At 38.7% G+C, this 26,615-nt stretch overlaps 2 protein-coding genes across 2 annotated transcripts; both read left to right on the forward strand.

Moving 5' to 3' along the window:
* Nucleotides 1-1,315: 1,315 nt before the first annotated feature.
* On the forward strand, nt 1,316-16,364 carry LOC124265392 (beta-1,3-glucan-binding protein-like). Its single transcript, XM_046700163.1, has 12 exons — nt 1,316-1,390; nt 1,524-1,622; nt 3,235-3,369; nt 4,113-4,234; nt 4,476-4,550; nt 4,933-4,993; nt 5,700-5,861; nt 12,905-12,988; nt 13,399-13,510; nt 14,449-14,523; nt 15,348-15,474; nt 16,111-16,364. The coding sequence occupies exons 2-12, from the start codon at nt 1,595-1,597 to the stop codon at nt 16,315-16,317; spliced, it is 1,188 nt and encodes a 395-aa protein (XP_046556119.1). The 5' UTR covers nt 1,316-1,390; nt 1,524-1,594; the 3' UTR covers nt 16,318-16,364.
* Nucleotides 16,365-18,927: 2,563 nt separating this feature from the next.
* LOC124265403 (beta-1,3-glucan-binding protein-like) lies at nt 18,928-26,256 on the forward strand. The gene is given in 11 exon segments (XM_046700173.1): nt 18,928-18,982; nt 19,447-19,568; nt 21,394-21,468; nt 21,876-21,936; nt 22,859-23,026; nt 23,287-23,370; nt 23,633-23,694; nt 23,696-23,742; nt 24,578-24,640; nt 25,704-25,824; nt 25,994-26,256. Coding segments are annotated over 11 exon segments (1,062 nt in total). The 3' UTR covers nt 26,198-26,256.
* Nucleotides 26,257-26,615: the final 359 nt, after the last annotated feature.

The raw sequence follows: 26,615 nt of genomic DNA on the forward strand, positions 1-26,615 counted from the left end.
GTTCTTTGGCGCTGTATGCAACACTAGTTGTGACAATCTCATAAAACACATATTCTGTGCTTCCATGGCTAATACGCCCCGAAAATCAACTATTTATGGAGATCTACAGTCTGTTTTGTGCAAATACAACCTTATAAACTACTTATATGCTTATTTATACAGTGGTTCATTCCCCCCGAAACAACAGTGGAGACGAATTGTAAACAAACAAGTACACGAATATGAAGAACAAATGTGGCGTAACAAAGCATCACTTAATACAGGACTGTCTCGTTACATCCGAGCTCATACATCACTGACATATCACATACTTTTGAACTTAGCATTTTATACCCTGAACACAGAGCAGCCTTGCAATTGTGTTTGAAAATATCATCACGAAATAAACTCTCAAAAGAATGTTTGCTTTGCAACGAGCACGCTGATGATTAGGACAACCATGTGATACTACACTGTAAAAAAATATTACCTCTCCGAAATTACCTTTTTTTTCATCTCTGATTGATCTACTTGATGTTGAAACCTATGTAATTTTGAAATGTTGGAAGACGATGAAATGTTGTCAAATCTCCAAGGTGCAGATACACAGTTCACACGATCCCTAGTGCGGGACACTTATCGTGTTGTCATTATAAACTTTGCAACATATGTCTATCATTTGAAACCATATCTTGAGTTTGTATTTAAATGGAGACACTCTGTGTACAAGTGACGCCATCCCTTTGTGAATGTTATTATATTTCTGTACAATCAATTGTCAACTATGAATGACATTGTCTTGTATGTAAATACTAATGTGTTTTATGTTTGATTGAATTCATGTATCAATAATATTCGGATTGAGTTCTGGATGTAATAAAGAATATCTAACTCTCTCTCTCTCTCTCTCTCTCTTCTCTTCTCTCTCTTCTCTCTCTCTCACTCACTCACTCTCTCTCTCACTCTCACTCTCTCTCTCTCATAATAATCAACTCATGGACATAACTGTTATACTACGATGATAACAGTACATGTTACACATACGTTGAATCGGACAATCAAAGTTATTATATAACCTCTACACGTATCTCCAATGATGTATGTATGAACTTTGAAACTAGAACAATTATGAAACGTCTTATCTTCACCTGAAACGCTCTGACTAGTAAGTAATGGAACACGCGTTGTGTGCTTAGATAGCGCCCTCACAACACGTGGTAATTCACACACATGCCTGACTACATTAAAAGATTAGCCATAAGAACCCTAGTCCATTAGCATTTGCCATCGTTGATATGGCTACACACATATTTCTGCTCATCGGCCTCGTCTTCGCCTGCATTAGCAGGGCCACAGCCAACAATCAAATTACATAAGGACCAGCAGAACACCTTGGCTGTTTTCTTTCCCGGTAAGCATATTAGTAATAAGCTATGATTTCTCTTATTACTTCAAATTTAGAAACGGGGGTTGGCCCAGCTGCTTTCCAACTCTCTCATTCACTTACTCACTCACTCAAAATGCTGACATTGTTTCATCCACAGATGTACCAACTGTAAATACCATTGAATTCAAGTACGCTATCCATCAACCATCGGGACATTTACCACGCTTGATGGACACTGTCACTGTATATAGAAATCGTGAGTATCGGTATTTAGTTTTGGATATAAAAGTATGTTAGATTTAACGTCGTTTAGTGCAGTGATTACAAAATGTAGGGCACAGCCACTTATTTGCTTCACATGAAAAGTGAATTAAGGACACCAGAGGTACCAAATCACGCCGAAATGGCCGACGTGAGAGCGAATGATGGAACTTTTCTTAAAACGTTCTGGAAGTGTGCAGTGAATGAATTAATGCCAAGGTGGTCGTTCTAATTATTAAATTTCTAGTTTATACATAGCGTTTGATCGGCTAACCAAGAAGTTCCTCCGTTCATGTACCCATAAACTAAAAATATTTTAGACCGCAACAGACTACTGTTTGACAATACAATATGGGCATGTTTTGGACCTTTTCCGTCATAAGGAAAAAAACTGGGTTTTATTGTGGTGGGATTCTACAGTTTTGTCTACTGATGAAGATTTTAATCAGTTTCAACATGTAAATTCAGAACACCAATGTTAGAACCTAAACGTCTCGATTACAAATATATCAAAATGGTTAAAAAAGACAAAAGTTAAAATGATTTTAATCAATCATTGAAAATTAGTGATGACGCTTTGTATTCGTGATGACGCAGTGAATGAGTGAGTATGTCCTGCTTGACCGGTGACATGCGCCACTGACACTATTGTCTTTGAAAAGGAGTGGCAGTAGCTACTGTGTATGCACAGGCAGTATGGGATAACATGGATTTGCGATCAAGAGACATGTCATTCCTGTCAATGTCTGTGTAAACGATTCTCGAATGACTTAACCTGGTCTTTGATCGTGAAACCTTGACCAAAATGTTTAGTTGTAAGCCTATTGTGACTTCCTGTAAATTTGAATTAAATGTAAAAGAGCACATGAACGCATAATATAAATTGTTCATTCACAGTACTGTTTCTTTATAAAACATCCTCGATAATCTCCAGGGTACACGTTACGATGACTCTCCACTATACCCTGGATGCATCCACGGCTTTGGGCGATGATTTTATTACCTCCCTTGGCTGGCTTTTAATCCAATCAGGTGCCTACGCTGGGAAGTTGAGCGTACCAATCACAACTCACTTTCGCTTCTTAAATTATCTAACCGTTTAAACTTGGGAACACAATTGATGCAGAGGTACTCTGAAAGAAGTAGAAGTAGTTCTGTCATATATTTTTTTAAAGTTTCAGATCTGTCACTTTGTCTTTATTATTTCCAAAAAAATCTGAGTGGCACTGCAAACAAACCATCGCGACTGCGACACTATCCTTGTTGACACTGGCAAGCTCGGTTGTAACGGCGGCTTAGCTGATTGGCTACTGTGAGAATGCGGAGCCAGCCAAGGGAGGTAATTACATCATCGCCCCAAGCCTTGGATGCATCCAGGGTATAATGGAGAGTGATCGTAACGTATACCCTGGAGATTATAGAGGATGTTTGTAAAATGTCTGCTTGGGCATATCATTCAAATGTTGATATTTAGTTTTCCATGACATCTGTTGAAATCCCAATGTCTTTTGTTACGGATATTTATCGTTGTAACTGATATTGTCAATACAATTGGACATGCAATTATACGTCATTCCCTCATTCCTGGCCATATGCTTCTTTTCTAGCTGTTGGACATTTCTATTGTGAAGTCGAAAGCAAGCATGTCTTCACCGATAAAGAAGTAATGGAATATTCTGCAAACTATTTATCAGCAACTGGCGATGTTGTATACCACGTAGACGGTGTATTCAGTATTCCAGGTATGCCCTTTTTTAAACTATGTATTCATTTTGCACTGGCGTTTTATATGTATGGTCATATTGGATATTGAATCAGTATGTTTGTGTGAGTGAGTGAGTGATTGAGTGAGTTTAGTTTTACGCCGAACTCAGCAATATGCCAACTTCCTCTGCCCTCTGTACTGTACAAACATCTGCGCTAACTTGTATATATGCTCCTTCATCCTTATGCTATTCATCACTTGCTTGATAACGGTGTTAGAACCTACACCGAAACGTCGCTCTCACAGCAATAAAGAAGTTTTTCATCCATATATTGTTTTCCTTCCTTACTGCTCGAACTTCTAGATGCCTCTCAAAAAGGATATCAATATGTAAAAGATATGATTTGATAAAAGTATAATGAATACTGTACACATTATTATGAAGAACCCTTTCCTCGAAGAACGTACTGACTTTTTGTTGTGTGTTGTTTAATATTTTACATATTTGACGGCGTTCTGTAATTATGCGAGTCAAGACAGAGCAGTGGTTGACAATGTGAGCATCGATCGACGAAATTGATGACATGCATCAACCAAGCCAAGCCTTTTCGAAGTCATAGGTAGCTGAAGACCAAGCGTAACCCAAATCCTCACGCTTAATAAGTAGCTGCAGACAAGATAATGCAAGAACTTGATTAACAAATGTGAACATGAAATGGACCATCATGTCAAATTCGACACTGACGACGCCAAAATAACAGCGTTATTTATTACATACAGCTGCTTCATCTCTGAGCCCTAGGCTATACCGCCGTGGTAGCACGGTCCTTCAGGACACGTTCAACTCGCACCAACTGAATTTGAAGAACTGGAAACATGAAATAACATGCTGGGGAGGAGGGGTAAGATTGATGTCAATCCCAAACAGCATGCCAAAAGGAAACATCCTTGGAATTTCACTTCAAATTCTTGACTTAAGGTCTTTATTATCCTTCAATAATTTCATACTCATCTTGATAATCTACAAGTATGACTTAAGCATTGACATGTTTAATATAAGTCAATTTATTATGATTTTTTGCATCATGGTTGTATGGTTCGTGTTATTTATCAAGAACACACTGAGCTTATCAATTTTATCAGAATGGAGAGTTCCAGATCTACACACCGGAAGCTGCCAACACGTACATCAAGAATGGTGTTCTATATCTCAAACCGGTAATACATTTAATACAGTTCAGATGGCACTGACCATGTTTACCCTTTCTTTCATAGACATAGACCTAAACTGTATTTGTGGTTGGTCGGTTTGTTGTTTTTTAACGCCGCACTCAGCAGTATTCCAGCTATATGGTGGTTTCAGTAAGTGATCGAGTCTGGACCAGACAAGCCAGTGATCAACAGCATGAGCATCGATCTACACAATTGGGATGCAATGGCATGTGTCAACCATGTCAGCGAACCTGACCACCCGATCCCGTTAGTCGCCTCTTACAGTCATGGCTTACTGAAGACCTATTCTAACCCGATCTTCACGGGCATCGTATTTGTGAAAGTATAATAATGACATTATTTGTGACATTATAAATTTATTCGGCAGACGTTCACTGCTGACAAGTTCGGAGAAAGTTTCCTTCAAAACGGCGTCCTTGATGTCAAACGTATGTACTGAAAGCACTTGACAGTATGTCTCCATGTTTTAACAGACAGAACACTGACCGAATGCATCTTAGCTCAGACAGCACACTTAATCGAACGTCTCTGTGTTCTAGATGACAGCACACTGACCGAATCTCTTCAGGTTCAAACAGTCAATACATTTGCCCGAATGTCTACATGTTCAAACAGTCAGCACGCTGTACAAATGTCCCCATGTTCAAACAGACAATACCTTTGAACAAATACCTCCATGTTCAAACAGACAATACATTTGATTAAAGGGCTACATGTTCAAACAGACAATACATTTGATCAAATGTCTACATGTTCAAACAGACAATACATTTGATCAAATGTCTACATGTTCAAACAGACAATACCTTTGAACAAATACATCCATGTTCAAACAGACAATACATTTGATTAAAGGGCTACATGTTCAAACAGACAATACATTTGATCAAATGTCTACATGTTCAAACAGACAATACATTTGATCAAATGTCTACATGTTCAAACAGACAATACCTTTGAACAAATACATCCATGTTCAAACAGACAACACGCTTACCGAATGTCTTTATATATCCATAGACAACACATTTGGCCGAATGTCTTCATGTTCAAACAGACAGCACGCTTACCGAATGCATCCATGTTCAAACAGACAGTACGCTTGACTAAGTGTCTCAATGTTCCCTATTACAGAACAGTGGGGGTCATGCACATCTGATAATGAAAATGGTTGTCATCGTCGGGGATCGCAGATTCCACCAATAATGTCATCGAAGCTGATCTCTACAGCGTCCATCTCACACGGACGAGTTGAGGTGTTGGCACAGATCCCTAAAGGGGACTGGATCTGGCCAGGTACATCCTTTGTGTCAACTATCTTGTTATGAATACACAAAGGTCAATGGTCAAATGCAACAATGTTCATTTTGGATTACGCATATGTTACACAGCACCAAAACCGGATAGTAAACCATTGTAAATAAACGTAAATACAGTAGGAAATACATGCCATGACCGGGTTTACGTATGTTTTCCATTTCCTAACTTAAACGTAAATTTCAGAAGAAATACATGAAATGACCATCGTTACGTTTCGTTTCAACAAGCACCTAACATGTATGTCCTGACCGGATTAGGGATTTCCATATGAATTGCAAACCTGATACCCTGGTAAATACATGATCATACAGTATTTCCTATGCATTCCTTTGAATTTCAATGGGTGCTGAAATTTCCGATTTCGTTCTAAGTTTACTCGGGTTGGAAACATGTGAATTTACTTAGGTGGGGAAACACAATGGACATGTAAATTTTCAAATTTGCAAATGTTTACACACCTTAGATATTTATGTATCATACCGGATTTCAGGGGTATGTATATGAACGGTTCATACACCATCATGTTACCTGTACTCAAGCAAGATGATCATATGTTTCCATCATGTGAATTACTTGGCTCATGTAATTTCACTTTCACACATTTTAGTACGTTTGAAATCAACGTTCACATGACCTCAATATTCTTATCACCAAAGAGCCTGACAAAGAAAGTGGTATTACGCAAGCTAACACGCCTTATTAAGCTGCACTCGCTCTTGCTACCAGTATCAGTTATGCCTTGTCTGTGGTGTTGGCAAATCTTGTGAGGTGCATGTTTCGAGGGATTGAAAGGTTCAGTGGTGAAGAAAGGGCGATGCGTTGCCCCTTTGTCCTCGCAAGTGTCCCTAGCTGTCCCAATAGAATAGCACTTTGTTTTTCTTGGAGCACAGTCAAATGTGCTACACGAACCAACTCGTAATTTCTTAAGTCTGTTCAGCTCGCGCATCTACTGTAAAATATTTTGTGGCAGTACATAATTGGAATATTATTGCCCTGCATGTGACCTTCTTAATCGTCTCACAGTGCCTGAACCATGTTATTTCTCCATTCGTTCAGCCTTTGCTGTAATAACGCTATACATAAACTTTAAAGTTTGTTTCACTAACGCAAAAGTATACAATAAGAAACAATGCCATATCAAATTATATATTCTGTGAGACATGAAATAAAAATTGTTTTTATCGAGTAGCGATTATGACCGGATAGCACAGGCGGGTGCGTTCTCTGAGTATATCATAGACATGTTGGATCTCCGTGCCTTTTGTGAAATTCGTCGATATTGTCCTGTTTAAATTGACGATCCATAACTCAGATTGCGAGTAAATATCACGTAAGTAATTGTGATGTCGTATTGCTGTAAATTTCCCTGTCGAAGAAGTCCTTCTCACAAGATGTATATTCCCTTGTTTGTAGAAGATGTATGGCTATTACGCCCCAGTGTTGCTAAACATCTTATGGGACTTTAGTCTGACACAGACGCGGACATCGCATGTTCAAGTTCTGATCTGAAAGGGGTCGAAAATATCATTCCGACATGAATACAATATCTCAGTGTATTCCTAAGTAAGTGGAGATCTTTCTACAACATTGGAAATAACTGTATCGTTGTCCTTCTGATATTCCCCCGAACGAAAGCTCTACCCGTTTAGGGGACAATGTGTAAGTTGTTGAATTGTAGGGAATAGTCTTAAGACTTTTCTACTTTGACCAGGATTCTTCGAACTTGTAACAGTCGTTTGAGAAGATCAAAAGAGAAAAGGGTAGTGCGCGATGTATATGACGAACGTATATGGAGAACGTTCGAAGAACTTTATAAATACAATAATAGAAATACCGGTTATGTTTAAAACATACCTTCAGTCTGATAGCCAGAGGGATTATTGTGAAAGATCGTAGTATGTATCATCATAAACGGGCCAAGATAAAAGTACATGTCATTCATCTCCACATTATATCCCTTTTATGGACACGGGACATCGTTGTTACAGGTAGGGCAAACACTTTCTTCTAAAGTATCTGCCGGTTTCACGCTACATACATGTGTTCAGATTGTCGAGAAAACTAGCGACACATGTTCTCCTCCATCACACCAGAGACCACATAATCCATCATATGGCCTTTGATCACACATATAATTGTATAGATACCCAGTGTTTATTGATAGCGATGAAGCAACTTATCAAAATTTAGTATCATCTGCATTACTCTCTTACATAAGGTGAAATATCACAGGGTTGTCATGGTAACGATAATTTGGCATACTATTTATTGTGTTATTCTTTAATCTGTGATTAGAATTTAAATCAGTTTTGACGTGAACATGTTAAGAAAAGAGAAGCTGTAAAACGAAATGTATTGTGATCGAATCTATAGGCCTTTGTAAAAGCGAGATTCAAGCCACCTACATAAAAACTTGTTTTCATGATAAGTATCTGCTAATCCGTGGCACGATTCCGACCATATCATGGGCATGTGTTTGTGAATCATAATCAAATAGTGATGTTACAAGGAGTCCATGCCACGTCAACAACACATGCAAACAGGGGCGTAGCTACCATTATAAAAAAAACAGCTCGAGCATACACATGATCTTTGCTAAAAAATAATTTTTCTTCTAATTCTTGCCAAAAATACCTACAAACACGTTCCACTTAAAAAGTGGAAATCCCTCTATGTTTCATACTGACTACAATGGTTTTTATTAAAGCATTACCATGTACAGTAAACAGGTTATTCTTCATATCATAGCTTTCAGTGATGATTGTTTTTCCATCGACATGTATGAGGATGTTTTGTTACAGTCATGATTATATGCGAATCATCACTGAAATGCAGTTGTTTATTTATCATTTGTTTATCAATTATTTTAGAAAAAACACCAAATACTCGATGTATGGTATTGTATCAATGAATCTGACATGTATAAAATATGTCCAAACATATTTGTATATGAGGAAATTTTAACGTTGAGGAAAACTTTCTTTGAGTGGTATTTATATGTCTTTCAGCATGTGAAGATTAGATAAACAAAACACGTTAAAACTCATCTTTATCGGATGAGGAATATATATTCAGGTGATATGATTTGACTAGAATGAAATTTAAGGGGGGATACAGGCGGAAGTCTTTCCACAATATTTTGAAGCTATTGAAATCATCAAACGTCAAACGATAACTCTTCGGGTCTCATAAAAAATGAAAGTTGGGCAAGCCCTCAATACCACCTAAATATAAGGCTTTGCGGCTTACACGAAAAAATTGGCTTGCTGCGTGCCTGGCAAACGCACGATAATTGCAATACGGGCCTCTAACCACTGATTCTCCGTGACCTGGAGACACATGTGATTGAGCGTGTGTTGGGACGTCGTCTGTCATACAGACCCTGAAGCAAATATATCCAAGCCCACGCAAGTCTACAAAATGTGGCAAGTCTAGATTTCCACAGCTCCAGGAGAAAGTCTCAGGGCTCCTTTTCCTTATATAATATTCTTTTTTGACTATCAACTTTTTTTCTGTAAAATATGTTCATATCAGAGACTAGTTGTTAATCTAGTTCTGACGGGTAGAAAACAAAAGACAAAATGGATACTAGTGCCGTTACATTTTTTAATTATACCAATATAAACATTCGTCCTTGGCTCGGGATTAATGTATATTTTCCACCAAATGTACATTCGGAGGATATCGAAATCTAGCTTAAGCTATTTGAATCATATTTACAATTAAAAGACCCAAACAATGGTGTGTTGTCCACATTTTTGGTTTTTCATAGTCACAGAACGATATTTTCTCCCCTTCCGTCTCTAGGAAAACTCACTGCAGGGTTCGGGTTATGGAGAGCCATACCAAACACCCACAGCTGGCGGGACCAACATCTCAAGTAACATTTACATCTGCCAACGCTTAATTGGTGAGGCAATAAGCTAATGAGGCTAAGGGTCCTGTTCCATGTTTGTGAAATATCTGTGATGCCTTATATGTAGTCTATCATCTAAGCAAGTCTAGCTATGTATGGCGTTAAGTCACTGCTTGAAGAAAGGCTCCTTTAGAATTTTATCTGGTCAATATTAGTATTTCCATCATATCGGAAAATACATAGACTAACGCTTAGTGTCTGAATATATAAATAATTTTGATAGTAACAAACAAGCCCATTTAAACTGAGCCCCAGGGAGACACGAGATTCAGTCCGGCTAGCCATGGCAGTTAGCTATAGATATGTTTACTTTGTAACCCGACCCCCAAAATGAGTTAGGGTTCTTGCAGATGTTAACAGACCCTGGACCTGAGGAGATCTAGACTTGCTTCTTTTAAGGCTTTAGCATTGCACAGAGGGCTTAGCAGTAGGGGAAATAATGTGTTTCAGGGACTGTGAGACAGACTAAACAGTAAGGAAAATAATGTGGTTCAGGGACTGTGAGACAGACCATAAAATGCATGGCAACCTACACTTCATTGTGACTATGATTAAGGCATCTCTTTAAAACACAAGGGTTATTTCCTTTGCGTTAACTGACAGGCTTTCGGTGTCAAATTATTTGGAACTCCAGCCAAAGGTGATGTTATGCTGTCTGGAAATATGGCCTTTTTGTAATGCCATAATGATAAGTGATTGTTGTACATATGATGTTTTTGAAGGATAATATCAGCGTACTAATACTTTGCACGTGTTTCCCCCCACTCTTTCCATACCCGTAAAAGTTAACTTTCCATATATATGCCTGTAAGAAAATACTGTAAAGTAATGGGATTGCTGAATTTGGCCACCGGAGGTAGTGACCACAGCACTCTGGTTATACTGCATTGAGAGAAGACAGAGCTTGGCAAGATACCAATAAATATTCTTATCATTTAAACCTTTATCTGATATTTGTGGAATGTGATTTTATAATTAAAGATGCTTCCTGCACCTGTAGTCACAATACAGATGTTGTTAGTCTGTGAATCTTCCAATGACTTCGTCTCTTTTTTCAAATGAAATTAAGATCTTTGCGTTTTATCAAAATAATTTATTTTCAGTCTTAATGTGCCTTTGTCGGGAATCAAACACCGGTTTTTAACCTGACAGGCGAGGCTTTAGCCACGAGCGTACCCAAACATTCCTTGATACTGTTGGTACATTTATTATACATTCAAGATTTAACCCAGTTTTGTCACCATATATCCTTCAGTTTTTATGTTAGTGACATGATCTGCACACTGATAATTTAAAAAGTGGAATATAAATAATGATTGTTTGCGATCTTTATCCAATTTAGTTTTCCATTGATCTAGTAATTTTCAGTTTCTATCTCCACGAAATTCTGTACGAAGGTACTTTTAACAGTTTCACCCAATAACAGTAAAGCATACAGATAATACGTTTCGGTACTTTGATAGATTAATAAATACATATTATATTCCATGATATTTAGATAGCAAAATGATTACCATAATGATATAATGAATAACAAATTAGACAACAGAAAGCAAAAGCAAAATAGAAAACGCATGAGCAACATAATGCTGTCAGGTAGCAAGCTTTCAATAATTATCGAAAATGCTTAGTTATGAGCTAATTGCAATCACTACAATTTCCTATAGTCTGCCCAACAGATGGAAACACAATAGGTCTAATATGAAAATTATGAGCTAACTGCAATCACTACAATTTTCTTTAGTCTACCCAAGAGGTGGAAACATATGTCTACAGTATATTCCGTCGGGTAACTGAAATTTGAGAAAACGTCCGTATGGAATAATACCTGTATTCCGAATCCAAAAGAGGTCACACCAAGTATGTGCATGTTCACACATTTACAACAGTAATTTACACCGGGAATCATTAATACATTGTACTCATCTTTTATGAAAGTATAGATAATGAAATTTGTTCAGTTATGATCAGTCGGATAACTCATACAAGTGACACTAAAATTAGGGACCTACCGGTTCATGTCTGTGTGAACACATTCGTCTAGATCTGTGATTTATTGTAATTAGCAGTGTCTCCTTGTATAGCATATATAAGATGTGTACCTAAGGTCAGTTATTTAAACTGTTATGTTATTTCCATTACAAAAAGTATAAATGATATTACCTATTGGTCAGAAAGACTTATCAGTACCCCAACACCGACCATCGCCACCGCCCCACCCTAGGCCTACCCCATGCCACACCCTCTCCCTCGCACTCACACACACTCCCTAACATACATATCGCTCTGGTCCATAGACCCGATATTTCAACCTTTTAAACAGACACCATGTGTATGTCAAGAAAGACACGCACGTTATTAGTGGTGCTCAGTCATGGGTATCACTTCACCATGTGTTTCTAATTATCTCAGTACATTATGGCGTGGTCGGACGCGCGAACGAACCCTATGTGACAGTTGCATTACAGCACCATTGAAATACATGTTAAAGTAGTGCTAATCTTGTAACACTATACTTACTCATTTCCAATCATTTACGCATGTACAAAATATATGACAAACCTAACCCTGGTCATACGAGATTTCAAGGATATTGAAATGCATGTCCTACAATCACAGCATTTACATATGTTACACATGTTAGGAAACACATGGAAACAATGGCCAGATTTACACACCTGTGAAATACATGTAAATGCAGAGTCGAATGTTCGTTTATTTTAACACCCCTTTAAACGTGTGTAAATCTGACGGCCAGATGATACGTAGATTTCAAACGTTGTTCATATGGCCGCCGGATGAAACGAGTATTTCCTGACGTTAGTAAATTTGGGTAATACAGTCATTTTGTGTGGTGTTAGTCTCTTAATATATATATTTTTGATAGTAACAAACAAGCCCATTTAACTTGAAAAGGAGCCCAGGGAGACCAGAGAACCTGAGGAAATCTAGACTTGCTTTGATTAGGGCTTTAGCACTGCAGATAGGGCTTGGCAGTAGGGACAATAATGTGGTTCAGGGACTGTGAGACAGACTAAGTCCATCGCTGCTTCCACAAAAGTAATCCAGACTACCAGTGTCCGACTTCTTTTTTGTGTTGTAGCAATATGGCTGCTTCCTACCGGTCGGCCTTCGAAATATGGCGGCTGGCCAGCTTGCGGTGAGATCGACATTATGGAATCAAGAGGTTTGTACCTTCTTACATTTTACTGATTTTAGGTTGATACTGGTCATTTAATATTCACTGTGGAGGAGCGAGCTGTTGACAGAGAATTTTGAACAAGTAACATTCAAAATTAATTTGTGAAGCTTAATTAACCAAGACATTTTCGAATCTGAAAATATTGGATGTCCCGCTGAAGAAAATTTAAAACAAATGTGGCACACATGTGAAAATTAGTATAACAATTCACATGTAAAACATATCAATTGATGGAGAACACAATGTGAGAAGTGTATACTAATAAAACTTCAAATGTAAAATTAACTAACTGCTACGTATAAATATGAAGATCATACAACCTTCAGAATACACCTCCTTTGAAATACTGGTATACATACTGGTTAAAACTAACACACATGTGCTTTCCTGCAAAGGTAACCTCCATATGAAAGACGGTGGTGGCGCAAGCAAAGGTGCTGACCGGGCCTCCTCCACTATTCACTATGGAGCGTCTCCTAGTCAACACAGACAACAAGGACAGTTTAAGTAAGTCTACAGAACTATCCATTTTCAAGTATTATTGCTGGCGAAATAATGTATTGTTGAACACCTTGGTGATCAGCTTGGTGATCATGTCTTCGTGATACACCTTCGGTTGTTGGCGATCTACAGCCCGTATTTATATTGCATTGTTGTTTAAAGTAATATATTTCTACGGTTACGTGTAAGTTTTTAGAGAAATTCTGTGATAATCTACCGATTTTACTGTCTTTCATTGACAGGTATTTATTGCATCTGAGTTGAGTTTTATTAAAATATAGATTTTATTGTCACGATGTGGCTGAAATACTGTTGATGTGACTTTAATTGCTAACTCATTCATTTAGATCATGGAAAGGCTTGAACAGGAATTTCTCAAGTCGTCTCTGTACTTGTCTACTGGTCATGAAAGCAATGAATTATAGAAGTCACAACCATAGCAGTGCGAAGCTGGTAGTTTGGTATCTTTAACTGAACCAGAAGCAAGCAACACATGTACATACACCAGGGGCCCGATCCACAACACGTTCGTCGCAGTATGCCTTTCGTAAACCAATGATGACGTATAGAGATACGACACGTCGTAACGTTACGAACGCTTTGTGGATGGGTACTCAGCATTGTCATCCAGAATGATGTGTTTATCGATAGCTGTTCACTCATACGAATGGTCTCCTGAATCATCATTCGCTCGTATGATAATCACAGGTTATAATACGTTCCCAGCAATCTATGTCGTAAGAACCAACATGAAGAATCAAGGATGATATACTCAGGGCATATGATTCCGTCGATAACGTGCTGACATATCCCGATGGTAAGGATAAGTGTTCATGATATCAGTCACCCGGTGTTGGGGTGAAGTCGTCCTGTAAGGTAACAATGTGCAGTGTTGATACAACAATAAAAAAAAACACTTTGAAGTTAGATAATGTGTTTTACAGAATGAGCAAAGCTGGCACAACTTGGGCTGATGGTTTTCATACTTACTCAGTGGACTGGACAGATGGACATATCAGGTAACGTGCAATGTTCTTAAAATTCGCTGGCTATGAAAGTGTGAACTGGCCATTTCTCAAATTCGCTGGCAAAAGCGCTGCAAAAAATCAACGTAAAGGCAAACAAATAACATATCCTATCAACCTTATTTTTATACTTTGTAAACGTGTAAATATCAGGAACTCGAAGGTTGCCAAAAAAACATTAATATCAACCAAAACGCTTCATTAAAGGCTTAAATATCGTGAAAGCGAATGTGATAAATATCTCAATATCAGTAACCCCTAGCTTAATAAAGGTATGATATCAAATCTGATAAAGGCGTTAATATTCAGTTAATGCCATGAATCTTTCAATATGAGGAACTCAATATTTGAACGAAAAAATGTGATAAAATTGTTGAAGTCAGTTACTCCAAGGTCATAATCTAAACGCTTCCTAGAAGTGTTACTAACTTAGAAGTTAAGGCTGCTAAACATTTTTGAGAATTTGTTATAAATGTAAATGCATGACACGTGTATAACATGAGTAAATGGGGAACACATTCATGTTTTAAACATTGTTTATGTCCATTTTTAGGCATATTTTGTGCATGGCGGGTGCTACCGGTAGAGAAGGACATACTTATCCTCTTCGCGAACACCTGGTGTCATCACTGATTTTCAGTGATTCATTCTGAATATTTTAACAGCTATGTTTCCCATTACATCAATTGGAATTTGTTTCTGAAGACGGTCAAGCCCGTTTATTCTCTTGCACAGGCATTCTATATTTAAGTACTTATAAAATAATTAATTTCTAAGCAGATACTGGTATTGATAACTCGTATTAATCCTCTAACTAGGATGGACATAGACAACCAACCAGTCATGTCCTGGTCAACACCATCTCAAGGGTACTGGTCATACAGTCATCAGACTGGTACCAATGTCTGGGCAAGTGGTGGTAAAGATGCGCCCTTTGATGGGAAGGTAAGAAAATGGTTTCATCTGACCACATAAGGTGTCATGAGTGAGCGATTGGAGTTGGTGTTATCTCGCTTTAATCATTATTGGTGTTTTCTCAATGGTACAGACATACCTGGGAGCAGAAGGATGACGATTGGAATCAAACACACCCGATTAAATGTTTCTGACAAGCTTAAAGGATCCAGCTCGTCATAGCAATCAGCGGCGTTAGACGAATGTGTCTTCTCAGAAGATTTAGATGATTATGCTTTTCAGCCTCTGAACTTTTCGGCGTGAACTCACTCATCCACTCACTAACAGTTTTTAAATGGTGTCTATATACATATACAGTTTACTTCTAAAATATTCAGCTGCAAAAACACTTTGTGGATAGCTACAGACTCGGCTTTTACAGACTGTCTTAATATAACTGGAATGCTTTTGACTGCGGCGTAAAACTACAATCACTCTCTCATTCTTCTATGTTACAGAGGGGCGGTGGGGTAGCCAGTGGTTAAAGCATTCGCTTGTCACGCTAAAACCCGGGTTCGATTCACCACATGGGTACAATGCGTGATGCCAATTTCTGGTGTTCCTCGTCGTGATTGCTGGGATATTGCCAAAAGTGGCGTAAAACAATACTCACTCACTATGTTACAGATGAGCCTCATTCTGAACGTCGCTGTAGGCTCCACCAAAGGCTACTTCCCCGACTCATGGCGATACACTCCCCATGCTAAACCCTGGAAGGACAACTCACCAACTGCCAGTAGGGATTTCTGGAAGGGCAAGCACCAGTGGCAGCCTACTTGGCATGGCGAACACGTTGCCATGAAGGTCAAGTCGGTCAAGATGATACAGTACTAGTAACAGAAGATTAGACAAGGGTTAACGGAATAAAATTCATTGTAATACTTGTCTTTTTGTGAAAACTAATTTAACTCAGAGAATAACAAACGCCAAAGCCCCAATACATTTATGGTTTGGATTTTTGCCATAGTGATGATTTACAAACCGTTACAAAATTTGGCTGCTGCTTAACACCTTGCTCGCAAATGTCCCAGCAATATGATAGCGGTCTGTAAATAATCGACTCTGGGCCAGGTAATCCAGCGATTGACATCATGAGCGTCGATGTGCTCAATTGAGATGCGGAGACGTGCACCAACCAAGTCAGCAAACCTGCCACTCGATCCTGTTAGTCAGCGTTATCAAGACATGCTTGTGTTGCTGATGACAAATTCTAACCCTACATCGACACAGATTTTGAATTGACTGGACAAAACTCTTTCCAAAAATATAATCATAAGACACGCCGAGTCCATAGTATACTATCGGTTTTTCAGGCAAACACCTGTTAAAAAACTACGAAAGTAGGTATTCGCGAAATCTTGTCTTATCCCCTCATCTTAAATCCGAGCACCTGAAAGAGGGTAATTACAAGTCACAACCTTTAAATTCTTTTGTTATAATGCCGTTGAAAGAACCAGGGAGACAGTCAATTCACTTGACCACAGAGATAATTGTCATTACAGGACATTGATACAGTTGTTTGCTTGTGGTCCAGTTATATAGCGGCGGTCTGAAAATAATCGAGACTGGACCAAATAATCATGTGACCAACAGCATGCATGGGTCTACGCAATTGGGATACAATGACAAGTTGTTAGTTTGCTTGTAGTGCAGCTACATGGCCGCGGTCTGAAAATAAGCGAGTCTGATCCAAACAATCCTGTGATCAACAGCATGAGCATGGGTCTATGCAATTGGGATACAATGACAAGTTGTTAGTTTGCTTGTAGTGCAGCTACATGGCCGCGGTCTGAAAATAAGCGAGTCTGATCCAAACAATCCTGTGATCAACAGCATGAGCATTGGTCTATGCAATTGGGATACAATGACATGTGTTAACCAAGTCAACCAGCCTAACCACCCGATCCCGTTAGTTGCCTCTAACGACAAGCATGGGTTGCTGTTGCAAGTAAAACCGAATATTAAGAACGGAACCATGCAGTCTTTCCTATGACGTTTGCAGTGGCTGGATTCCAATGCAGATGTCCATATCCACTATATGTATGTAACATTCACTTCAAGAAGGAATATGAGTTAACTCCGAAACGTCGTGTTAAACAAAGAAGTTAATATCCACACAATATTTGACTCATGTTCATCACAACTAATATGAACTTCAACAACTCACTGTCGTATAATGAAATCAGGCGGTGGGGTAGTCTAATGGCGTGTGAGCCTAGTGTCGAGACGTACTCCGTGTAATGATTCAATGACCGGCGCTCTCTTGATTAGCGTCAATTATTGATTAGGTTTCACAGGTGCAATCAAATGTCAAAGCTTAGCGTTAATTCGCCAACAGCTGTCTTCACTGTTGCTGTTTGCTTTTAGTAATGTATATTTTCAACACTTACAGCTGACTCACCTGTCACGAGTTACATAACCGTCCTTCTCAAACGAAATCCGAATTAGGCGCCCCTTCCACTTCGTACATCGTGACACAGATATTGACAGTTGGCCGAGTCCCAGTTTGGCCGTGCCGCGAGATTTGCCGAGGCTTCGTGCCTAGTCACGGGTGTAAACAACATGGCGGCGTGGATACAGGTGCCCGTTTGAAAGACGAAGAAAATAGGATAATTGATTTGTGTTTTCAGTGAAGAGCAATATCTATCTCTGAATAATTATGGCGCTCGTCAAACGGAATGACAAACCTCAAACGTTTTCGTGGAATGTACGAGATTCAAGAAAACCTCAACACAAACGTAAGCACTGATGCATGCATGAATAACCAGCTGAGACCATTATTGCATTTCAATAATCAATCATGAATTTTTAAAGAAATATTTGATTATGTTTCATAGCTAACAAAACGAATCATATTGCATGCACATATGACATATATATTAATGTTTGTAGAAAATAATAGGTATTTTTTAATATTCAGTGATGCAAATGATTTGAATTTTATGGGTTTTGTTGTTGCAGTTCCTGTAATTGAAAAACCACCAGTTATGGACTATGACAAACTACAGGAATTATGCAGCATCAATTGAATGAAGAACAGGTAAATAAATGTTCCATTATGGGATTATGACGAGTGAGTGAGTGTGGTTTTACGCCGTTTTTAACATTATTCTATCACGGCAGGGGACACCAAAAATGGGATTATGATGACCTCATAAGAGAACAAGTAAGTAGTAAGTTCAATTTGTTTGCTTTAAATTAAACCTTCTACACATGTTGTCACAGGTGGGGATGCTTCATCATCACTGTGATAGTCATTCAGATTGCCCAGCAGTGCCCACAGATATTCCCTTAACAGTGTTTTATTCCGTGTGGCTCTCATTAATGATATATGAAGCCCATTTCTGATGTCCCCAGCTGTGCATGCGTGTGTATGTGTATGTTGTCCAAATCTTTGTTATGTGTTAAAAAGTAGTAAATATCTCCGCTTTTGATTGTGTATTGATGAAAGCACTGTTCCATGTTGTGTTCCACCTTGAGGATACGTATACAATTCCCGGTAAGTCGTTCGGTAGGAGATGTATATCCTTTGCTGACTTTTCTTGTTAAATGACCCGCTTGATAAAGCATTTGTCAAGTAACATAATGCAATGACTGTGAAACGTCAGTGAAATTTTTCAGTCCCAAAACTTTCATTTTGAGTTGAGTAACATCTAAACAATACTTCATGTATTCATTAGATCTTCAATATCCACATCAGAATTGGTTATCAGCAACCCACGCTTGTCCTAAGAGGCGACTCACGGGGTCAGGCTGACATGGTTAATGAATAGCATTGTATCCCAATAGCGTAGATCGATGTTCATGATGTTGGTCACTGGATTGCTTGGTCCAGACTCGATTAATTACAGACTGCCGCCATGTAGCTAGCTTATTGCTTAGTGCGGCATTAAACATTAAACAAGAAAAAAAACCAAAAAAACAACAACTAAACAATCACATCAGATGTTTGTCATCTTCCAGCTGCCTCATCTCTTAGTCCACGACTCTACAGGCGTAGCCATACCGTGATGTATGACGACTTTCATTCAAGCCATCTTGACAGCAGCAAATGGAAGCATGAAGTCACTTGCTGGGGAGGAGGGGTGAGAATCACTTTTACATTCACTTTGGTAGGAAAGTATCCATATGCGAGATAAGGAAATATACTACAAACGAATGGGAACATCCTAAAATTCGATGGTCATATATAAACTTAAACGTGGTGAAGTAATTTAGACTCTAAGGTAAATGCAAGAGTTTGTGTGCTTGAGGGGCGCTTTAAACGACATGTTGGAACATGAAGTGAAGCCATTTAATATTCGTTGAGTTTGAGTGAAATGAAACATTGTCAAAAACAGCGAAAAACAAGTGTGCTGAAACACACCAACACCATGTTTGATTCAAAAAGTTGCATTTACCTAAGAGTATATATGACCTCATCGCGTTTAAGTTTATATATGACAATTTAATGTGTTCCCATAATTTTTGTTTGTAGTTTATATCGAACAAATACACGTATATGTGTATGATATGGTCTGAAAAGTCAATTACTTTTGCACGATGGTGTGTTTCGTGGTTGCGGTTCACATGGCTACAATCACCGGGTTGTCTGTTTACAAACAACATCGTACAGTTGAAATACCGCTCAAACAAATATATATTCATGATATAGTCACAAATTGTACAATCGACTCTGCTTTTAGCAGAGACTTATTATGGGCGTGGAAAGGGTTTTGTCGCTTCTAATTGATAAGGTGAGGTGAAATTGGGTTTTACGTCGTGCTTGAGAATATTTCGCTCATATGACGACGTGCATGCGTGTGTATGTGTGTGTGCGGCTGCTTGTACTAGCCCAGACTTAAGCTGGTTTTATAGTGCTAGCCCACTGAGATACCATGCCGCAGTGAAGCATGAATACCCCACTCAGACACATTATACTGACTCCGAACCGACCAGTCCTTGTTGTACCCATTAATGCCGATCGCCAGGCAGGGACCAACAAGTACCATATTTTAACGTTTTTTGGTATGACGTGGTCGGGGATGGAACCCGCGACCTTCCGCTCTCCTGGCGGGCGCTCTAACCACTACACAACGGAGGCGGTCTCTAATTGATGACCATGTCAATCTTAATGAATAGTCCTATTCAGGTTACGATCCGATGTGCACATGTGCAGTGTTTTTTCGATGTGATTATATGCATTCCACATCACATCCTTAAAAAGAATGTGTACGTCATAGGTGTCGTTTTTGAACAGATGACCCGTGAAGGTCTGGCGCGGGTTAGAATATTGGCCTTCAGTAACCTATGCTTGTCGTAAGAGGCGACTAACGGGATCGGGTGGTCAGACTCGCTGACTTGGTTGACACATGTCATCGGTTCCCAATTGCGTAGATCGATGCTCATGCTGTTGATCACTGGAATGTCTGGTCCAGACTCGATTATTTACAGACCGACGCCATGCACCTGGAATATTGCTGAGTTCGGCATAAAACTACACTCACTGACTCACTCACTTTGAACAGATTGCTTTCTACCTACGGCTACTAACGATCATAATCGAGTATGGCATAAACCAAGGGATCTCTTGCAGGACAATCAGTGGATGAACTTTATTTGAAAACATCAGTTGGAAGCTAATGGTGGGCTTCTGTCGAATACTCGGACGATTAGGGGCTTTCGTTCTAAACGCGTGTGACTGTTCTTCAACTTTTATTATCTGACCTTGAGTTACAGAATACCGGATATTATCTGAAAGCATGCGAGTTTACTGATAATAACCTTTTGGGGCAAGGGTGAACAATAGCGTCGGATTCTACCAAATATGCGTGTTGCGTGAAGAAGTTATTTTGACAATTGCAAAATATATGTCCATTCATGTGCAATTAATAAGAAATAATCCTTGCACTGACACTTCATTTTTATCAGGGTGGTCAGTTCCAGATGTACACACCGGAATCTGCCAACACCTACATAAAGAATGGCGTCCTCTACCTCAAACCGGTACTGATCTCATTCATAAACCCAGTGAAGATCCGGGTTAGAATTGATCTTAAGTAAGCCATGCTTGTCGTAAGAGGCGACTAATGCGATCGGGTGGTCAGGTTTGCTGACTTGGTTGACACATGCGTAGATCGATGTTTATGCTGTCAATCACGGGATTATAAGATATAACGGGCAGTGCTTGAATATCAGGGACAGTGGTTGAATGTCAGTTCTCCTCTGCTGATATGCAGATACTAGAGGTGATTGAAGAGTTCGCAAGTCACTCAAAGTTCTCCGACATCAAAAAGATTCCAACTTGCTCGGGTACAATGGGTGGATCTTTTTTTCGAAGCGATATTGCTGATATTTCTTCAAACAGAGTAAAACCATACCCGCTCACACATGGCTTACATTGTTGTATTCAGACGCTTATGGCAGACAAGGTCGGAGAAAACTTCCTTCATCACGGAGATTTGGATGTCAGAAGTAAGTTTCAGTTGATTTCATCGAGGAAAGCAAGATATCTTGAAATAAAATATGTGAACATATGTCATGTGAGTGCGATCTCCATGTATAATACCAGTGTCAGCGCATGGTCAGTATTTGCATTGTTATCTATATCACGAAAGTTAACATATCAACTTAAATTTGACATTTCAAGATCCTGCAGACACGAAATGGACTAAGGTTACACTGATAAGACAGATGTTCTCGGCAACAGTAGACAGACATGAATCTACCGATAGCATTTGACATGATTAGAGGGTGAAGGTCTCGGATAAATAAGCAGAAAACCTTGACCGTTAAGAAAGGATATCCTCTCCAATACACATATGTCTCTGTATCTTCATATATGTAATACAAGATACAGGGGAGGAAGAACTACAGATAAGTTGTACTCTCTGTACGTAATATGTGACATCAGATATGTGTGATCTACATATGGTTGTGCACCAACAATGTCTTAAGGACGTCACGATACAATAACCTAGAAAAACCAGACCGTCACGAATAGTGTTCCTTCTTCAATACCTAACACAAGCAAAATTGCTAATTACCTAAAGATTCAGTAAAGTTTAGAGGTGGCTGTTAAAATTGAAACAAGTATACATTTTGTAGACAAGACAGGATGCAGGCCATTGATCATTGTTATGACACTGCATGGGTCAGGATTCCTGTTTTCCAGTGCAATGGGGAACGTACACATACAGTGACAATGGATGCCACCATTTGTGATCAAAGTATGAAATCCCAAAAGCAAATTTGCAAAGTACCTTAAACTTAAGTAAAGTTTAGAGCTGGCTGTTAATGTTGAACAAAGTGTTGAACAAAGTGTAAACAGGAATAGGATGCAGTTGCAGTATGTCATCGCATGTCATTGCATGTCTCAGAATTATCTGATTTCCAGAGCAATGGGGAACGTGCACATACAACAGTGACAACGGATGCCACCGTCTGGGATCGAAGAATGAAATCCCACCTATCATGTCATCTAAACTCTATTCCAAGGCTTCTATCAAATACGGAAGAATAGAAGTCGTTGCACAGTTACCTAAAGGGGATTGGTTATGGCCAGGTGACTATGACTCGACTGTTCACTATAAGTATTTTCCTACCAAGTGACATAATGAAAATTTTCCATGAACTCTTAAATGAACATCAACTGCTGAATCTAAGTGTTAAATCCATACTGTAATCAGTTGCGGTTTTCACCAGTAAAACTATTTTCGCTCATACATGTAGCAAACCGATTTGTTTATGTCATGTATTGTATTTAATCTACAAAAATAACAAGACATCAATAAACCTTATTTAACTCCTGAATTCCTTTCAAAGCCATTTGGATGCTTCCACCTACAAGACCTTGGAAGTATGGTGGATGGCCAATTTCCGGTGAAATAGACATCATGGAATCAAGAGGTAAGAAGTATGATTTCTCTCTCTGACACGAAATCGCTGTACTTGGCATGAGAGGCAGGATTAACCTGATGCTTATAAAATTCTAAACTTGTGTAACCGTAATATATACCTAATACTGACGGTTACTAAAGTAGTTTCGAAGGTTCCAGCTGCACCGAAACGTTCAAACATACACGCACAACACACTCACCGATATACTCACATATCCACTCACGCACGCCAGCGTGCACTCAAGCACTCACTCACTCTTTTCAATTTACAGGAAACGTTAGTCTGAAGGACTCAGGAGGACACGACCGAGGCGTCCACGTGGCGTTCTCCACCCCTCCACTGGGGCACTTCAAGTCAACATCAACAACAGTCTCATTCAGCGTTAGTTGTACTGCGTCTTATCACCAATCCTTATGTTGTGCCTGACAATATTTTTTCCTCAGGTCACTGTACGAACCACATAATGACGGTTAAGAAGACACATACTTACAAATTTCCAACTGCAAATAGGGTATTCAATAAACTACGTTTATAACGAACTGGCCGTTATAATAACTTGATTTCTTGTCCTGGCCAGCTGCTGTATATTATGGACGAACTCCGTATAACGAACTATGGTTATAACGAGTTCGTTATAACTGTAGTTTACTATACCCTGCAATGTTTGTATATGCTTTCTTTTACTCGTAGTCTGAATCGGACAAAGGACACTGCTTTAAGCTTATATTTCTTATGATTTTGGAACATATATATGGTTTGAATTGTCTGTTCCCTATTGACACTGAATCACCCCGAGGAGAACCACTGATCGAGAGTTTAAGCTTCAGGTTCAATCCGAGTATGATGCTTAGTTGATCAGCAGCATCCCCGTCATCATCCTGGTCCTCATCAAAACCCTCATCCTTATCCTCATCAATACCCTCATCCTCGTCCTCATCAGCATCCTCATCAATACCCTCATCCTCGTCCTCATCAGCATCCTCATCCTCATCAACATCCTCATCCTCGTGGTAAATGTCTCAGATCCGCGACAAGTAGAGCTTTCCTTTCATATGGAACTGTCCATTGTACTGTGAAGCAATGTAACTTACTCACCCAAACCACGAAATGGTTGAGATTGATTCCAATGGTTTCCAACTGAGTCATCAGAAGAAGTACCATACGTGTTTGTCTGTGTCCTCCAGTTGCTATGACGGTGATCTTTGATCTGCTGCAGGACGGGCTCGTGGGAGGATGGCTTCCACACTTACGCCATTGGCTGGACCGCAGACCACATAAGGTGAGTTGGAAGAAAGACTAATCCTCCCAGATAAGAAGACAAGGAACGTCTATGTCTGGTATGAATGTCTGTGAAGCATTATGTGAACTGTTAACTACATTGTACAGTTGACGGCGTTCAATATATACACCCGTGCAATAATTAAGCACCACCTTATTTTGAAAATAAGATGTGATGCTACAAAAAAGTAAGGGTATAGCCATCAATTTAATAAACCTATAGTTAAAGAAGCTTTATCCATTGACAGTTTTATAAATACTATAACCTTTTCTATTCCTTATGAAACTATTCCTCTCCTGCTCAAACTACACCATTAAATTAACTTTTGACTAAAAATAACAATTCTGTTATATACCAAGATGACATTTACACATCAAATAAGCTTTAATTATGCATAATCACGAAGAACCTGAATGTCAAAGATTCAGACCTTTTTCCAACAATTCAGACTGCTAATTGACAAAAACTGAAAAACGCCACATTAATAAGATTTTGGAATAAATCTTTTATGATTTTGAGTTTATTATATTGAATAACCTCTTCTCCTTGCCGGATACTGATAATCACAGCAAAATCTGTTTGTTTTGTTTGAAAAGCAAATTTTACTTTTTCATAGTGTGAGTGTAACTTTTCCTAAATCTTAGTTTATAAACTTTCATTCATTCACAATAAATAACGAATTTATAGGCCACACAACAATCGCTTATTACTTTCACTTTTCAAAATAAGGTAACTTGTTTTAGGACAGAAAAACACCTGTTTTAAATATAGGCAATTTTCCTAATTAAAGTAAATGGTAATTTCAATGATGTTTTCGTTTTTGAAATGTTAAATGTTTGCTCTATCAAATTATAAAGGTTATTTTTGGAAAGAGTTTAGAATTTCATTTCAGACAAAATTAATTGGTAAAAATACAGGGTTGTGCTTATTTTATGCACGGATGAATATAACCAAAGCAGTGAATGGAAATATTTCTCGTCATCAATTTCAATGTAGGTTCTTTTGTACAGTAGACTTGAAGTTATGATCTTTTTGCCAAGAATCCTATTGTCTCTTCAATCAGGACTGAAATAGATCATCATCCACTGGATCCGACTCCTTCCAACGGATTCTTTTCATACAGTCATCTCTCTGGCACCAATCCCTGGGGGAAGGGTGGTAAAAACGCCCCCTTTGATGGACCGGTATGTTTCTCATTTAAAACGAAAGGGTCCTTTGCTTATTGACATATGACTAACAGTTTGAGCTTGAGTGAAAGTATTCAGTTCAGTCATTTAACAATCAATTCATAAAACCCCTTTCTTTTAAACAAATCGAAATCATTGGAAATTGAAAGTTATGTTACGTTTTTAGATGAGTCTTATCTTGAACGTTGCTGTGGGTGCCACGGATGGCTATTTCTCTGATTCGTATCATAATGCTAACGGTAAGCCATGGAAGGACAGCTCTCACACTGCTATGATGGACTTCTGGAAGAACAAGCACCAATGGCAGTCTACTTGGCATGCTGAAGACGTCGCCATGAAGAGCAGGTCCGTCAAGATGATACAGTATTAAATTTCTTCTCAGATGATCGGAGAAATGTCACTTCACAATAAATATTATTTGGCAGTCAAAAGAGCTTGTTTTGTTTTGTTTGTATATTTTGTTTGCCACGTTTACCATTTGTTACTCTTTTTTTCTATTTGTTATGTGTTGTTGTTGGCTTTTGATTTGTTTGGGTTTTTTATTTATTTTGTTTGTTTGTTTTTTGTTGTTGTTGTTTGTTTGGGGGGGTTGACATTGTTGTTGTTTTTATTTATTTATTGGGGGCGTTGAGGGGTGTGTGTGTGGTAGAAGCATAGAAGGATGGGGTACCCTTCTAAACAATCCTGGATATACAACTGAATACAAGTACTCACCTCTGACAAGGGACATGAGGCATTACTTTACCTCGGTTAAGCATTGCATTATCCAAACAAAGTAAATTTAAGAT

The sequence above is a fragment of the Haliotis rubra genome, unplaced genomic scaffold, assembly GCF_003918875.1.
Source record: "Haliotis rubra isolate DU_JTF1 unplaced genomic scaffold, ASM391887v1 Scf978, whole genome shotgun sequence".
Taxonomy (NCBI): Eukaryota; Metazoa; Mollusca; class Gastropoda; order Lepetellida; family Haliotidae; genus Haliotis; species Haliotis rubra.

Bases quoted from the DNA above. Each gene is read 5' to 3' on its own strand.
- LOC124265392 (XM_046700163.1), top strand. From the start codon at position 1,595: ATGGACACTGTCACTGTATATAGAAATC. The intron at 1,623-3,234 runs GTGAGTATCGGT...CTTCTTTTCTAG, and splicing joins TGTCACTGTATATAGAAATC to CTGTTGGACATTTCTATTGT. The intron at 4,994-5,699 runs GTATGTACTGAA...TCCCTATTACAG, and splicing joins CGGCGTCCTTGATGTCAAAC to AACAGTGGGGGTCATGCACA.